General features: G+C 51.4%; 1 protein-coding gene across 1 annotated transcript; it reads right to left on the reverse strand.

Moving 5' to 3' along the window:
* Window positions 1–877: 877 nt before the first annotated feature.
* LOC138487224 (S-antigen protein-like) lies at window positions 878–7,730 on the reverse strand. The gene is made up of 5 exons (XM_069613862.1): window positions 7,217–7,730; window positions 4,888–5,448; window positions 3,216–3,827; window positions 1,658–2,283; window positions 878–1,210 (listed from the first exon to the last, which is right to left on the reverse strand). The coding sequence occupies exons 1-5, from the start codon at window positions 7,728–7,730 to the stop codon at window positions 878–880; spliced, it is 2,646 nt and encodes an 881-aa protein (XP_069469963.1).
* Window positions 7,731–16,340: the final 8,610 nt, after the last annotated feature.

The raw sequence follows: 16,340 nt of genomic DNA on the forward strand, positions 1-16,340 counted from the left end.
TCTCCCTCCTCCGATCGGTCCCAGCTGCATTTCCGTGCTTCTCCCTCTTCCCATCTGTCCCATCGGCCCCATCTGCATTTCCGTCCTGCTCCCTCTTCCCATCGTCCCAGCTGCATTTCCGTCCTTCTCCCTCTTCCCATCGGTCTCATCCGTCCCATCTGCATTTCCGTCCTTCTCCCTCTTCCCATCGGTCTCATCTGCATTTCCGTCCTTCTCCCTGTTCCCATCGGTTCCATCTGCATTTCCATCCTTCTCCCTCTTCCCATCGGTCCCTCCTGCATTTCCGTCCTTCTCCCTCTTCCCATCGGCCCCATCTGCATTTCCGTCCTTCTCCCTCTTCCCATCGGTCCCATCTGCATTTCCGTCCTTCTCCCTCTTCCCATCGGGCCCATCAGCATTTCTGTCATTCTCCCTCTTCCCATCAGCCCCATCTGCATTTCCGTCCTTCTCCCTCTTCCCATCGGTCCCATCTTCATTTCCGTCCTCCCTCTTCCCATCGGTCCCAGCTGCATTTCCATCTTTCTCCTGCTTCCCATCGGTCCCAGCTGCATTTCCGTCCTTCTGCCTCTTCCCATCGGTCCCATCTGCATTTCCGTCCTTCTCCCTTTTCCCATCGGTCCCATCTGCATTTCCGTCCTTCTCCCTCTTCCCATCGGTCCAATCTGCATTTCCGTCCTTCTCCCTTTTCCCATCGGTCCCATCTGCATTTCCGTCCTTCTCCCTCTTCCCATCCGTCCCATCTGCATTTCCGTCCTTCTCCCTCTTCCCACTCGTCCCATCGGCCCCATCTGCATTTCTGTCCTTCTCCCTCTTCCCATCGGTCCCATCTACTTTTCCGTCCTTCTCCCTCTTCCCATTGGTCCCAGCTGCATTTACGTCATGGTCCCAGCTGCATTTCCTTCCTTCTCCCTCCTCCCATCAGTCCCAGCTGCATTTCCGTGCTTCTCCCTCTTCCCATCGGTCCCATCGGCCCCATCTGCATTTCCGTCCTGCTCCCTCTTCCCATCGTCCCAGCTGCATTTCCGTCCTTCTCCCTCTTCCCATCGGTCTCATCCGTCCCATCTGCATTTCCGTCCTTCTCCCTCTTCCCATCGGTCTCATCCGTCCCATCTGCATTTCCGTCCTTCTCCCTGTTCCCATCGGTTCCATCTGCATTTCCATCCTTCTCCCTCTTCCCATCGGTCCCTCCTGCATTTCCGTCCTTCTCCCTCTTCCCATCGGCCCCATCTGCATTTCCGTCCTTCTTCCTCTTCCCATCGGCCCCATCTGCATTTCCGTCCTTCTCCCTCTTCCCATCGGTCCCATCTGCATTTCCGTCCTTCTCCCTCTTCGCATCAGGCCCATCAGCATTTCTGTCATTCTCCCTCTTCCCATCAGCCCCATCTGCATTTCCGTCCTTCTCCCTCTTCCCATCGGTCCCATCTTCATTTCCGTCCTCCCTCTTCCCATCGGTCCCAGCTGCATTTCCATCTTTCTCCTGCTTCCCATCGGTCCCAGCTGCATTTCCGTCCTTCTGCCTCTTCCCATCGGTCCCATCTGCATTTCCGTCCTTCTCCCTTTTCCCATCGGTCCCATCTGCATTTCCGTCCTTCTCCCTCTTCCCATCGGTCCCATCTGCATTTCCGTCCTTCTCCCTTTTCCCATCGGTCCCATCTGCATTTCTGTCCTTCTCCCTCTTCCCATCCGTCCCATCTGCATTTCCGTCCTTCTCCCTCTTCCCACTCGTCCCATCGGCCCCATCTGCATTTCTGTCCTTCTCCCTCTTCCCATCGGTCCCATCTACTTTTCCGTCCTTCTCCCTCTTCCCATCGGCCCCATCTGCATTTTTATCCTCCTCCCTCTTCCTATCGGTCCCATCTGCATTTCCGTCCTTCTCCCTCTTCCCATCGATCCTTGCTGCATTTCCATCCTTCTCCCTCTTCCCATCGGTCCCATCTGCATTTCCGTCCTTCTCCCTCTTCCCATCGGTCCTTGCTGCATTTCCATCCTTCTCCCTCTTCCCATCGGTCCCATCTTCATTTCCGTCCTCCCTCTTCCCATCAGTCCCAGCTGCATTTCCATCCTTCTCCCGCTTCCCAACGGTCCCACCTGCATTTCCAACCTTCTCCCTCTTCCCATCGGTCCCATCTGCATTTCCGTCCTTCTCCCTTTTCCCATCGGTCCCATCTGCATTTCCGTCCTTCTCCCTCTTCCCATCGGTCCCATCTGCATTTCCGTCCTTCTCCCTCTTTCCATCGGTCCCAGCTGCATTTCCGTCCTTCTCCCTCTTCCCATCGGTCCCATCTGCATTTCATCCTTCTCCCTCTTCCCATCGGTCCCATCTGCATTCCCGTCCTTCTCCCACTTCCCATCGGTCCCATCTGCATTGCCATCCTTCTCCCTCTTCCCATCGGTCCCAGCTGCTTTTCTGTCCTTCTCCCTCTTCCCATCCATCCCATCTGCATTTCAGTCCTTCTCCCTCTTCCAACTGGTCCCATCGGCCCCATCTGCATTTCCGTCCTTCTCCCTCTTCCCATCGGTCCCATCTGCATTTCCGTCCTCCTCCCTCTTCCCATCGACCCCATCTGCATTTCCATCCTTCTCCCTCTTCCTATCGGTCCCATCTGCATTTCCGTCCTTCTCCCTCTTCCCATCGGTCCCTGCTGCATTTCCATCCTTCTCCTTCTTCCCATCAGTCCCATCTGCATTTCCGTCCTTCTCCCTCTACCCATCGGTCCCTGCTGCATTTCCATCCTTCTCCCTCTCCCCATCGGTCCCATTCGCATTTTCATGCTTCTCCCTCTTCCCATCGGTCCCATCTGCATTTCCGTCCTTCTCCCTCTTCCCATCGGTCTCAGCTGCATTTCCGTCCTTCTCCCTCTTCCCACCGGTCCCATCTGCATTTCCGTCCTTCTCCCTCTTCCCATCGGTCCCATCTGCATTTCCGTCCTTCTCCCTCTTCCCATCAGTCCCAGCTGCATTTCCGTCCTTCTCCCTCTTCCCATCGGTCTCACCTGCATTTCCGTCCTTCTCCCTCTTCCCATCGGTCCCATCTCCATTTCTGTGCTTCTCCCTCTTCCCACCGGTCCCATCGGTCCCATCTGCATTTCCGTCCTTCTCCCTCTTCCCATCGGTCCCATCAGTCCCATCTGCATTTCCGTCCTTCTCCCTCTTCCCATCAGTCCCATCTGCATTTCCGTCCTTCTCCCTCTTCCTATCAGTGTCATCTGCATTACTGTCCTTCTCCCTCTTCCCATCGGTCCCAGCTGCATTTCCGTCCTTCTCGCTCTTCCCATCGGTCCCATCTGCATTCCTGTCCTTCTTGCTCTTCCCATCGGTCCTATCTGCATTTCTGTCCTTCCCCCTCTTCCCATCGGTCCCAGCTGCATTTCCATCTTTCTCCCTCTTCCCATCGGTCCCATCTGCATTTCCGTCCTTCTCCCTTTTCCCACCGGTCCCATCTGCATTTCCGTCCTTCTGCATCTTCCCATCGGTCCCTGCTGCATTTCCATCCTTCTCCCTCTTCCCATCGGTCCCATCTGCATTTCCGTCCTTCTCCCTCTTCCCATCGGGCCCATCAGCATTTCTGTCATTCTCCCTCTTCCCATCAGCCCCATCTGCATTTCCGTCCTTCTCCCTCTTCCCATCGGTCCCATCTTCATTTCCGTCCTCCCTCTTCCCATCGGTCCCAGCTGCATTTCCATCTTTCTCCTGCTTCCCATCGGTCCCAGCTGCATTTCCGTCCTTCTGCCTCTTCCCATCGGTCCCATCTGCATTTCCGTCCTTCTCCCTTTTCCCATCGGTCCCATCTGCATTTCCGTCCTTCTCCCTCTTCCCATCGGTCCAATCTGCATTTCCGTCCTTCTCCCTTTTCCCATCGGTCCCATCTGCATTTCCGTCCTTCTCCCTCTTCCCATCCGTCCCATCTGCATTTCCGTCCTTCTCCCTCTTCCCACTCGTCCCATCGGCCCCATCTGCATTTCTGTCCTTCTCCCTCTTCCCATCGGTCCCATCTACTTTTCCGTCCTTCTCCCTCTTCCCATTGGTCCCAGCTGCATTTACGTCATGGTCCCAGCTGCATTTCCTTCCTTCTCCCTCCTCCCATCGGTCCCAGCTGCATTTCCGTGCTTCTCCCTCTTCCCATCGGTCCCATCGGCCCCATCTGCATTTCCGTCCTGCTCCCTCTTCCCATCGTCCCAGCTGCATTTCCGTCCTTCTCCCTCTTCCCATCGGTCTCATCCGTCCCATCTGCATTTCCGTCCTTCTCCCTCTTCCCATCGGTCTCATCCGTCCCATCTGCATTTCCGTCCTTCTCCCTGTTCCCATCGGTTCCATCTGCATTTCCATCCTTCTCCCTCTTCCCATCGGTCCCTCCTGCATTTCCGTCCTTCTCCCTCTTCCCATCGGCCCCATCTGCATTTCCGTCCTTCTCCCTCTTCCCATCGGCCCCATCTGCATTTCCGTCCTTCTCCCTCTTCCCATCGGTCCCATCTGCATTTCCGTCCTTCTCCCTCTTCGCATCGGGCCCATCAGCATTTCTGTCATTCTCCCTCTTCCCATCAGCCCCATCTGCATTTCCGTCCTTCTCCCTCTTCCCATCGGTCCCATCTTCATTTCCGTCCTCCCTCTTCCCATCGGTCCCAGCTGCATTTCCATCTTTCTCCTGCTTCCCATCGGTCCCAGCTGCATTTCCGTCCTTCTGCCTCTTCCCATCGGTCCCATCTGCATTTCCGTCCTTCTCCCTTTTCCCATCGGTCCCATCTGCATTTCCGTCCTTCTCCCTCTTCCCATCGGTCCCATCTGCATTTCCGTCCTTCTCCCTTTTCCCATCGGTCCCATCTGCATTTCCGTCCTTCTCCCTCTTCCCATCCGTCCCATCTGCATTTCCGTCCTTCTCCCTCTTCCCACTCGTCCCATCGGCCCCATCTGCATTTCTGTCCTTCTCCCTCTTCCCATCGGTCCCATCTACTTTTCCGTCCTTCTCCCTCTTCCCATCGGCCCCATCTGCATTTTTATCCTCCTCCCTCTTCCTATCGGTCCCATCTGCATTTCCGTCCTTCTCCCTCTTCCCATCGATCCTTGCTGCATTTCCATCCTTCTCCCTCTTCCCATCGGTCCCATCTGCATTTCCGTCCTTCTCCCTCTTCCCATCGGTCCTTGCTGCATTTCCATCCTTCTCCCTCTTCCCATCGGTCCCATCTTCATTTCCGTCCTCCCTCTTCCCATCAGTCCCAGCTGCATTTCCATCCTTCTCCCGCTTCCCAACGGTCCCACCTGCATTTCCAACCTTCTCCCTCTTCCCATCGGTCCCATCTGCATTTCCGTCCTTCTCCCTTTTCCCATCGGTCCCATCTGCATTTCCGTCCTTCTCCCTCTTCCCATCGGTCCCATCTGCATTTCCGTCCTTCTCCCTCTTTCCATCGGTCCCAGCTGCATTTCCGTCCTTCTCCCTCTTCCCATCGGTCCCATCTGCATTTCATCCTTCTCCCTCTTCCCATCGGTCCCATCTGCATTCCCGTCCTTCTCCCACTTCCCATCGGTCCCATCTGCATTGCCATCCTTCTCCCTCTTCCCATCGGTCCCAGCTGCTTTTCTGTCCTTCTCCCTCTTCCCATCCATCCCATCTGCATTTCAGTCCTTCTCCCTCTTCCAACTGGTCCCATCGGCCCCATCTGCATTTCCGTCCTTCTCCCTCTTCCCATCGGTCCCATCTGCATTTCCGTCCTCCTCCCTCTTCCCATCGACCCCATCTGCATTTCCATCCTTCTCCCTCTTCCTATCGGTCCCATCTGCATTTCCGTCCTTCTCCCTCTTCCCATCGGTCCCTGCTGCATTTCCATCCTTCTCCTTCTTCCCATCAGTCCCATCTGCATTTCCGTCCTTCTCCCTCTACCCATCGGTCCCTGCTGCATTTCCATCCTTCTCCCTCTCCCCATCGGTCCCATTCGCATTTTCATGCTTCTCCCTCTTCCCATCGGTCCCATCTGCATTTCCGTCCTTCTCCCTCTTCCCATCGGTCTCAGCTGCATTTCCGTCCTTCTCCCTCTTCCCACCGGTCCCATCTGCATTTCCGTCCTTCTCCCTCTTCCCATCGGTCCCATCTGCATTTCCGTCCTTCTCCCTCTTCCCATCAGTCCCAGCTGCATTTCCGTCCTTCTCCCTCTTCCCATCGGTCTCACCTGCATTTCCGTCCTTCTCCCTCTTCCCATCGGTCCCATCTCCATTTCTGTGCTTCTCCCTCTTCCCACCGGTCCCATCGGTCCCATCTGCATTTCCGTCCTTCTCCCTCTTCCCATCGGTCCCATCAGTCCCATCTGCATTTCCGTCCTTCTCCCTCTTCCCATCAGTCCCATCTGCATTTCCGTCCTTCTCCCTCTTCCTATCAGTGTCATCTGCATTACTGTCCTTCTCCCTCTTCCCATCGGTCCCAGCTGCATTTCCGTCCTTCTCGCTCTTCCCATCGGTCCCATCTGCATTCCTGTCCTTCTTGCTCTTCCCATCGGTCCTATCTGCATTTCTGTCCTTCCCCCTCTTCCCATCGGTCCCAGCTGCATTTCCATCTTTCTCCCTCTTCCCATCGGTCCCATCTGCATTTCCGTCCTTCTCCCTTTTCCCACCGGTCCCATCTGCATTTCCGTCCTTCTGCATCTTCCCATCGGTCCCTGCTGCATTTCCATCCTTCTCCCTCTTCCCATCGGTCCCTACTGCATTTCCGTCCTTCTCGCTCTTCCCATCGGTCCCATCTGCATTTCAGTCCCTCTCCCTCTTCCCATCGGTCCCATCTACATTTCCGTCCTTCTCCCTCTTCCCATCAGTCCCATCTACATTTCAATCCTTCTCCCTCTTCCCATCGGTCCTGCATTTCCATCCTTCTCCCTCTTCCCATCGGTCCCAGCTGCATTTCCGTCTTTCTCCCTCTTCCCATCGGTCCCAGCTGCATTTCCGTCTTTCTCCCTTTTCCCATCGGTCCCATCTGCATTTCCGTCCTTCTCCCTCTTCCCATCGGTCCCAGCTGCATTTCCGTCTTTCTCCCTCTTCCCATCGGTCCCATCTACATTTCCGTCCTTCTCCCTCTTCCCATCGGTCCCATCTGCATTTCCGTCCTTCAACCTCTTCCCATCGGTCCCAGCTGCATTTCTGTCCTTTTCCCTCTTCCCATCGGTCCCAGCTGCATTTCCGTCCTTCTCCCTCTTCCCATCGGTCCCAGCTGCATTTTCGTCCTTCTCCCTATTCCCACCGGTCCCATCGGCCCCATCTGCATTCCCGTCCTCCTCCCTCTTCCCATTGGTCCCATCTGCATTTCCGTCCTCCCTCTTCCCATTGTTCCCATCTGTATTTCCGTCCTTCTGCCTCTTCCCATCGGTCTCATCGGTCCCATCTGCATTTCCGTCCTTCTCCCTCTTCCCATCAGTGCCATCTGCATTACCGTCCTTCTCCCTCTTCCCATCGGTCCCAGCTGCATTTCCGTCCTTCTCCCTCTTCCCATCGGTCCCATCTGAATTCCTGTCCTTCTCGCTCTTCCCATCGGTCCCATCTGCATTTCTGTCCTTCTCCCTCTTCCCATCGGTCGCAGCTGCATTTCCGTTCCTCTCCCTCTTCCCATTGGTCCCATCGGCCCCATCTGCATTTCCGTCCTTCTCCCTCATCCCATCGGTCCCATCTGCATTTCCGTCCTTCTCCCTCTTCCCATCGATCCCAGCTGCATTTCCATCCTGGCCCAGCTGCATTTCCTTCCTTCTCCCTCTTCCCATCGGTCCGAGCTGCATTTACGTCCTTCTCCCTCTTCCCATCGGTCCCATCGGCCCCATCTGCATTTCCGTCCTTCTCCCTCTTCCCATCGTCCCATCTGCATTTCCATCCTTCTCCCTCTTCCCATCGGTCTCATCTGCATTTCCGTCCTTCTCCCTGTTCCCATCGGTCCCATCTGCATTTCCATCCTTCTCCCTCTTCCCATCGTCCCATCTGCATTTCCATCCTTCTCCCTCTTCCCATCGGTCTCATCTGCATTTCCGTCCTTCTCCCTCTTCCCATCGGTCCCATCGGCCCCATCTGCATTTCTGTCCTTCTCCCTCTTCCCATCGTCCCATCTGCATTTCCATCCTTCTCCCTCTTCCCATCGGTCTCATCTGCATTTCCGTCCTTCTCCCTCTTCCCATCGGTCCCATCAGTCCCAGCTTCATTTCCGTCCTGGTCCCAGCTGCAATTCCTTCCTTCTCCCTCTTCCCATCGGTCTCATTGGTCCCATCTGCATTTCCGTCCTTCTCCCTCTTCCCATCGTCCCATCTGCATTTCCGTCCTTCTCCCTCTTCCCATCGGTCTCATAGGTCCCATCTGCATTTCCGTCCTTCTCCCTCTTCCCATCAGTGCCATCTGCATTACCGTCCTTCTCCCTCTTCCCATCGGTCCCAGCTGCATTTCCGTCCTTCTCCCTCTTCTCATCGGTCCCATCTGCATTCCTGTCCTTCTCGCTCTTCCCATCGGTCCCATCTGCATTTCTGTCCTTATTCCTCTTCCTATCGGTCCCAGCTGCATTTCCGTCCTTCTCCCTCTTCCCATTGGTCCCATCGGCCCCATCTGCATTTCCTTCCTTCTCCCTCATCCCATCGGTCCCATCTGCATTTCCGTCCTTCTCCCACTTCCCGTCGGTCCCAGCTGCATTTCCGTCCTGGTCCCAGCTGCATTTCCTTCCTTCTCCCTCTTCCCATCGGTCCCAGCTGCATTTCCATCCTTCTCCCTCTTCCCATCGGTCCCATCGGCCCCATCTGCATGTCCGTCCTTCTCCCTCTTCCCATCGTCCCATCTGCATTTCCGTCCTTCTCCCTCTTCCCATCGGTCCCATCTGCATTTCCGTCCTTCTCCCTCTTCCCATCAGTCCCATCTGCATTTCCGTCCTTCTCCCTCTTCCCATCGGTCCCATTGGTCCCATCTGCATTTCCATCCTTCTCCCTCATCCCATCGGTCCCAGCTGCATTTCCATCCGTCTCCCTCTTCCCATCGATCCCATCTGCATTTCCGTCCTTCTCCCTCTTCCCATCGATCCCAGCTGCATTTACATACTTCTCCCTCTTCCCATCGGTCCCATCTGCATTTCCGTCCTTCTCCCTCTTCCCATCGGTCCCATATGCATTTCCGTCCTTCTCCCTCTTCCCATCGGTCCCACTTGCATTTCCGTCCTTCTCCCTCTTCCCATCGGTCCCACCAGCATTTCCGTCCTTCTCCCTCTTCCCATCGGCCCCATCTGCGTTTCCGTCCTTCTCCCTCTTCCCATCGGTCCCAGCTGCATTTCCGTCCTTCTCCCTCTTCCCATTGGTCCCATCTGCATTTCCTTCCTTCTCCCTCTTCCCATCAGTCCCATCTGCATTTCTGTCCTTCTCCATCTTCCCATCGGTCCCATTGGTCCCATCTGCATTTCCGTCCTTCTCCCTCTTCCCATCGGTCCCATCTGCATTTCCGTCCTTCTCCCTCTTCCCATCGGTCCCATCTGCATTTCCGTCCTTCTCCCTCTTCCCATCGGTCCCATCTATCTAGCTCCTGCATTGATCTAATCTTCTGCTCTCTTCCTTCTTCTTTTCCTGTATGATCCTGTCCCTTTTATGCTTCCGATCATTTTCTTCTTTCTTTTTCTGTGTGTCCTCCTGCTCCACTTACTTCTTCCTCTTCCTCAACTATCTTTACTCGCCATTATCTTTCTTCCTTTGACTCTGTATCCTTTCTTTCTTCTTTGCATTCTTCCCTTCTATCAATCTCCATGTTCTCTTCCTTTTCTCCTGGTATGGCTTCCAGCACTCTGCACTCTTTTTTGCCATCTGTACTTGACTCAGTCTCTCCTTCCCTCTTTTCTCCATGTCATAAAACTCATCAGCCCTGGCTTTCTCCTAACCTTATTTTCCTCCACTGTCGCCTCTGTAAACCCGAACAGCAGTGGAAGAGTTCTCGATCTACTTCCGATCTTACTGCACTTTCAGCTTCACATTCTTCTTTTGGTTCTGCCTTAATTGTCGCAAAAGAAAATCATACTTATCAGAACTTCCACTTTCCCTCTCCCGTCACACTCAATGTCTTTATCAACTTCTTCACAATATCTTGTCTTCCAAACCACCTGATCCATCTGCTTTCTCGTCTCTTTCTTCCTCCGACTTTGCCAACTATTTTACATGTAAAGTGGCAAATCTTCGCTCACCCTTCACTCCCTCTGTTACTTCTCTCTCTCCTCCTTCTCCTAGTCATTGGAGTAACTTTGGTGAAAATGTTGGGGGGGACAGGGGTGGGGTGGAGCGAGGGTGAGTGGTGGCTCTTAGGGATAGTTTCATCCAAATTGTTCGATAAAATTTGGTTGACTCGTAGATTTGACTGAATTCGGTCACCACCTTTAGTTCGAAGCCGAAGATACCGAACATGAAGAGCTGGGGTTGCGGGGGTGTCCCCGCTCCCCATGTTTGGTATTTCTGACTTTGGCGGTTGCGGGGGTGTCCCCTGCTTCCTCAGCATTGGTGGCAGGGTACGCAACAAAAAAAAAAGAAGAAAAAGGGACACTGCGGCGTCAGATCCGACCCGCATTAGATGGATGGATCTGACGCTGCAGGGTACAGGAGAGGCGGCGGATGGAGAAAAGGTAAGTAGGGGGTGTTTATGGGTGTACTGGCGGTTTGGGGGAACATGGGTTTGGTTTGGTAAAAACATATTTGTAGCGAAAATGTCTACGGTCAATTTCACCGTGATTTTGTACCTCGGCCAAACAACCTAAATCCCTGAGGGATAACACTAGACTACTACACCACAAGAGTCCATTGCTGACGCTCTGTTATAACTTTGGCCTATCATTAAAATTCAATTGGGCCCTCACACATCTCCAGCCGGCCTGCTATGCACCCAGTGCACAGCATAACATTCACAAACTTAATTCCAATAGAACATACAAACAATGCATTATTTATCATTCATTCAGACACAAAAATCAACACACATATGCTTGCATACACTCACTCACACACAAATGCACCCAGCACCTCCATTGACATACACTGTGTGCACACATTTATATGTACATATACAATAACACATGGAAACAGTGGCACAACCTCCATTGAGCAGACCAGACTTTATCACTCCCTGATCCCTGAAATTTTGGGCTAAGTTGACTTGACCTAGCTGAACTATAAAGCCATGGCCGAAATGAACAGATTCACTGGAATGTCAGCAATTCCCTTGATTTTTCCTTTCATTCAAAGGCAGAAGCCATTGGTTAATGCAGTGCAGTGGGTGACCAAGTATAATTGGTATTACTTTCTAAATGCCATATATCTCCAAACGTGGGTTCTGCAGAGCACCTTATATGTGTAAGTGCTGATAGAGTGTTTCTGCAAGATTCTGACTGATTAAAATTAAAGTATGTTTTCCTGTGTTCAAATGGCTCCAAGCAGTGGAGTACCAAGCAGGAGAGGCAGGGGGGCAATCTGCTCCCCGTGGCTGTTTTAAGAGCCAGACAAGGACATTTGTCATTGGCACACCTCTTCCTTTCAGCACATCAAAGAGGGTGCCCAACGTCAAAGGTGTCCCTCTGGCAGGACAATGGGCCTCATTACGACCCTGGTGGCCGTGATATGAACGGTGTCGGTAAGGTACCGGCACCGTTCATACCGGGCCGCCACATTACGAGTTTGCTCACGGGTGGCGGTATGCTCTTCTGGTCTGGCCAGAGGTGCATACCGGCACCCGCGAGCAGACCAGGATGCTAACAACGGACCCGTCATTAACAGGTCAGTTGTTAGCATTCTTCCCATTCCCATTGAGCCCTCTAGGGGCTCAAATGGGAAGGGGGATGTACCGGTCCGGGTCCCGAAAATGGGAATTACCGGGCCCGCAAAAGTTGGAATGGCCCGGTAATTCCCTTTTTTCAGGACCCGGACACGAGTTTGGGGGTAGCCATGCCGGTAATGAAGGCATGGCTACCTCCAAACTTGTAAGAGGCCCAATGTGTGCTGAGTAATTCCTGCTCAGCACGCTCAGCAGCAGGACACCTTATCCGTTGCGAATGGTAGAGGTGTCCTGCTGCCAGGACAATGTCCCAAGGTTCTCCGGGCAGCAGAGGGTCCTCACGTTGCTCTGTATCAAAAGAGCATTACAATGTGAGCCATAAGGCACTGATGGGAGGGTGGAGGGGTACTATTGGCAGAGACTTTTGTCCCTTTAGAAATGTGAATGGGAGGGATTGATCAGAAGTGAGAAGGGTGCATAATGTTGAATTCTTTATGAAATAATAACTATGGCTTTAAAACCCAAGGGGGATTTGTTAGGCTCACATTAATCAACATGATGCTATTGTGACTTTGCATGCAGAATGGGGAGAATACAACTAAAGCCATACTCCCATTGCTGAACATATTTCTATGACAATGTATATAGTGTATGGTTAGTTTATTATGTAATGTGGTTGGCTTCCAAGGCATTGCTATAAATAATTATTTAAAAACATGAAATGTAAAGCAAAACCTTAATAAATATCTACATCAACTAAACCTGGAAAGATGTGCACGGTCGCCTAAATTGTCCTCATCCCAGTTTCACCATTTAAACAAGTGTGTGATCCTGAGCAAATCATTTAATCACATTGTGCCTTATCTGCAGCTCTGCAAGTGACCCTGGTTCACTTCAAAGCTTATGTTAATGTATCCTGCCATTATAATGGAAAAGCCTAAGGACTGTAGAGTTACTCCACATATATCAAAAGTGCAATTTAAGTATTTTGCACCACAAAGTTATTTTTTCACTTGGCTTATTTATGGAAACTTATTCTAAAGTCACTTCCGTGGTGCCTCCAAGTATCAAGGACTGATGATGTGCCTTGCAATGTCCTTTTCTGTGAAGTCACTCCTGTTGGTGCAATCTATATAATTATTAGGAGGTTTGCATGTATTTTGCCTCAGAGGGCTTGGACAGAGCTCTAATAGATGAGTTTCCTTGATCTGGAATGATCCTACAGTTTTATGTTTGTTGTTGTGTGTTAAAATGCCATCTTCCACTAATATTACCAAAAAAGTAGATTGGGGCAGGGGTGGGCGGTTTGGGGGCGCCAATGAGACCATGTGGAATTCCACAAACTGCATTTCGTTGCTAAACCCCCCTCTCCAACCCCTCCCCCCACCCTCCCCACACACACACACACACTCTTACAATGCTGGATACTCCCCTGCTTAGTTTGGTAAGTGAAGCAGTTTTGGGGGGCCTGTAACCTGAACCATGACACCCATTTACTAATCTGCACCAAACCGTCCTGAAAAAGTGTCTGCAAAACTCGAAATACTTTTTGCCAGTTTGGTTAAGATTATTTTTGGCGGCAGGGGGAACATACAGGACTCCTAAAAGTGTGCTTTTAACACAAAATCCCATACGGTTCCTTCCGCGCACCTAGAGCAAAAACGGCCTAACAAAAGTTCACCATGTTTTGAAGCCGTATAGCACTCAAATTAATTTCACAGAGTTTGCAGAGTACGACAGTTTTGGGTCACAGGTTTTCTCAGCTTGACTCTTTCCACTCTACTTGGGGAGGGGGCACCTTCCTCCAACTTCATTTTGAAATGATGATGTTGGTGCTTTAGTAGCATCTGAAAAGTGGCAAGACTCCTTTTAGAGGCGTTGCAGAGCTCTGGCTCGCCACAGAGAAAGCACCATTTGTTAGTGTTAATGTGTCTTCATACCTGAGGCCTTAATGTGTACTGTGAGCTCTGCTCACATTGTCCAAATGTGACATGCCCCCTCACTAGGGTCAGCCCGCAACCCAGCCCCCCAACAAACATTCACAAACACAATTAAAAATTATTTTAAAAAATAATAATAATAATAAAGTACCTCTGCTCTGGTTGCAAATGCCGCCCGGGTCACGTCTCATGCTACACCGGCCTCCAGACAGAAACCAGCAAGCTGAATGAGCTTCCTAGTGCCTGTCTGTGTGTCGCACTAACACAAATCCGGAAAGCGATTCTCTGCGCCGCGACCCCTAGAAGTGCGGCTGCTAGCGTGGCAGCCCAGGCGCCAGGCCCTGCAGCACTCAGTTCAGCACCCTGGCTGCTGACTTTCAGTCAGGCCAGCCAGGGTGAGGGACTGAGCCATGCAGGGCATCCCGGCCCTGAATGTGTTGCAGCGCGGCTGCCTGGCATCTCTGCATTATGTAATGAGACAGCGCAAGCCTTGCTGGGCACCCCAGCCAGGCTCTCGCTATACAATTACATACTTGATGGTTGCGGCCCCTCTGCCCCCCCCTCCAAAAGTTGGGGGAGACAAAAAGGCATGCCACAGAAATTGGAGGGGACAAAACCCACAGTCTCCCCCTATAATTACGCCCATGCTCCTAGTCTATCTTCACACTATTTTTCTTCATTTTCCCCCTTGCTGATTCTGACACTTATGCTCTTCCTGCCCGCGCTCATCCTACTTCTTTTACTGATCCTATTCCTTCTTCTCTTATCCCTCAGGTCTATCCTCAACTTCTTCCTTATCTTAACTCTCCTATTAATTATTTATTTTCAAACTCCTGTTTTTCGGCTGCTTTTTACCATGCACCTATTCTTCCTATTCTGAAAAAATCGACTCTTGACCTGTCTGTTCCTGCCAATTCTCAGCCTATCTCGCTTCTGCCATTCCTTTCTATAATCCTTGAGCGAGATGCTTACGCTCAGGTAACTCTTTATCTAAAACGTCACTGTCTTGTCCCACCTCCCCAATCTGGCTTCTGTCCCTCTCGCTCCAGAGGGACTGCTCTTCTACATGTCTCTAACTCTCTTCTATCTGCTCATCACTCTAAGCTTTCTTCTATTCTTCTTGATCTTTCTGCGGCGTTCGGAACTGTTGATCACTCTCTTCTTATATCTTCTGTTTCTACCTAGGGTATTTCGGGGTCTGTTCTTGAATGGTTCTGTTCCTATCTATCTCAGCGGTCCTACTCCATAACGTGGGCCAGACACTCTTCCTCATTTCCTCTTATCTATGGTGTCCCTCAAGGCTCTGTACTTGGTCATCTCCTCTTTTCTCCTTAGACTGCCCTCTGTCTGCCCTTATTTCTCCATTCAATCTTTCCTTTCATCGGTACCAGATGATATTATTTTCCTCCTTTTCTTCCCTTGATTGTACTTTGCACTCCACTGTATCTATCTGATATGTTAGAACTGTTTAAAACTGGATGTCTTCGCATTTTTGCCACCTCAAACCTTCTAAGACTGAGGTTCTGTTGTGCTCTGCCTCAACTATTCCTCCTACTTTCCTCCTCCCTCTCCTTTCCTCCTTCTGTGCCTTTTTCCTCATTTGTGTGTAACTTGTATGTTATTTTTGATCCTGCGCTTTTCACTCCACATCTCTGATACTGCTTGTTCCAGCCGTCATGCACTACTCAACATCCGTCGTGTTCCCCCCCAACTTTCTCTTCATGCTTCTAAACGTCTTCTCTTCTCTCTGGTCTTTTCTCGCGTTGAGTGTTGATCTCTCTGCCTCACATCTTCTCCCTCTTCGTTCTGTTTATAACTCTTCAATTCGTCATCTTTTTTCTTTATCTTCTCGTTCTTCTATTACATCTTCCCTACTCTCCATTTCGCTGCTTCCTTTTGAATCACGTCTCCTTTATCATTGTCTCTTAATTGTCTTTAAATGTGCTTGTGGTCTGGCTCCTTCTTATCTTTCCTCGTTAGCCTTGATCAATGTTCCGTCTCGCGCTCTCAGATCCCAGAATGTATTTATTCCTACTGTTCCTAAACCCCACTGTGCCTCTTTCCGTTCCTTTGCTCTTCTGGCTTCTAAGCACTGGAACTCTCTTCCACTTGTTCTTTGCTCTGCTACATCTCTTCATATTTGTGAATTCAATCTGAAAGCTCATCTTCCATCTTCCCTTCCCCTCTTCTCTTTTTACTCATGTTGCATTATCATGTGATGGTACTGCCTTCTTGGTCATTTTCGTTCAGCGCTTGTGGCAAAAGCACTTTATAAATGTAATAAAATGAAATTAATTACATTTTGAGCACCTGTCACCTCTCGTGGAACAAGAGGTTTTTTTTCTGCGTTGGCTTTTTCCCTCTTGGGGACTTCCTGTTCAGTGCGCCCCTTTTTTCTAATGTTATTAGGCCTATGGAACCAGGGTTTCTCAGTTCAGTGAGCCTGTACCGCTTACGGTGATGCCACCACCAGAATACGGTGGTATGTGAAGCCAGGGTCAGACTGCTGTTCTAACCTGGGCACTGACAGCAACCCACCAGCCTCTACACTGATCAACCTTCACCCGTTCTCTTGTTTTTAAAGTTGTATGAGTAAAAACATCTGCGTTGTAGATGCGGACTGTGTACGCTTACAGGGCGCATTTTTCTAATTACAGGCAGAACAAT

Source organism: Ambystoma mexicanum, chromosome 9 (genome assembly GCF_040938575.1).
Source record: "Ambystoma mexicanum isolate Mex_15411 chromosome 9, UKY_AmexF1_1, whole genome shotgun sequence".
NCBI classification, from domain to species: domain Eukaryota; kingdom Metazoa; phylum Chordata; class Amphibia; order Caudata; family Ambystomatidae; genus Ambystoma; species Ambystoma mexicanum.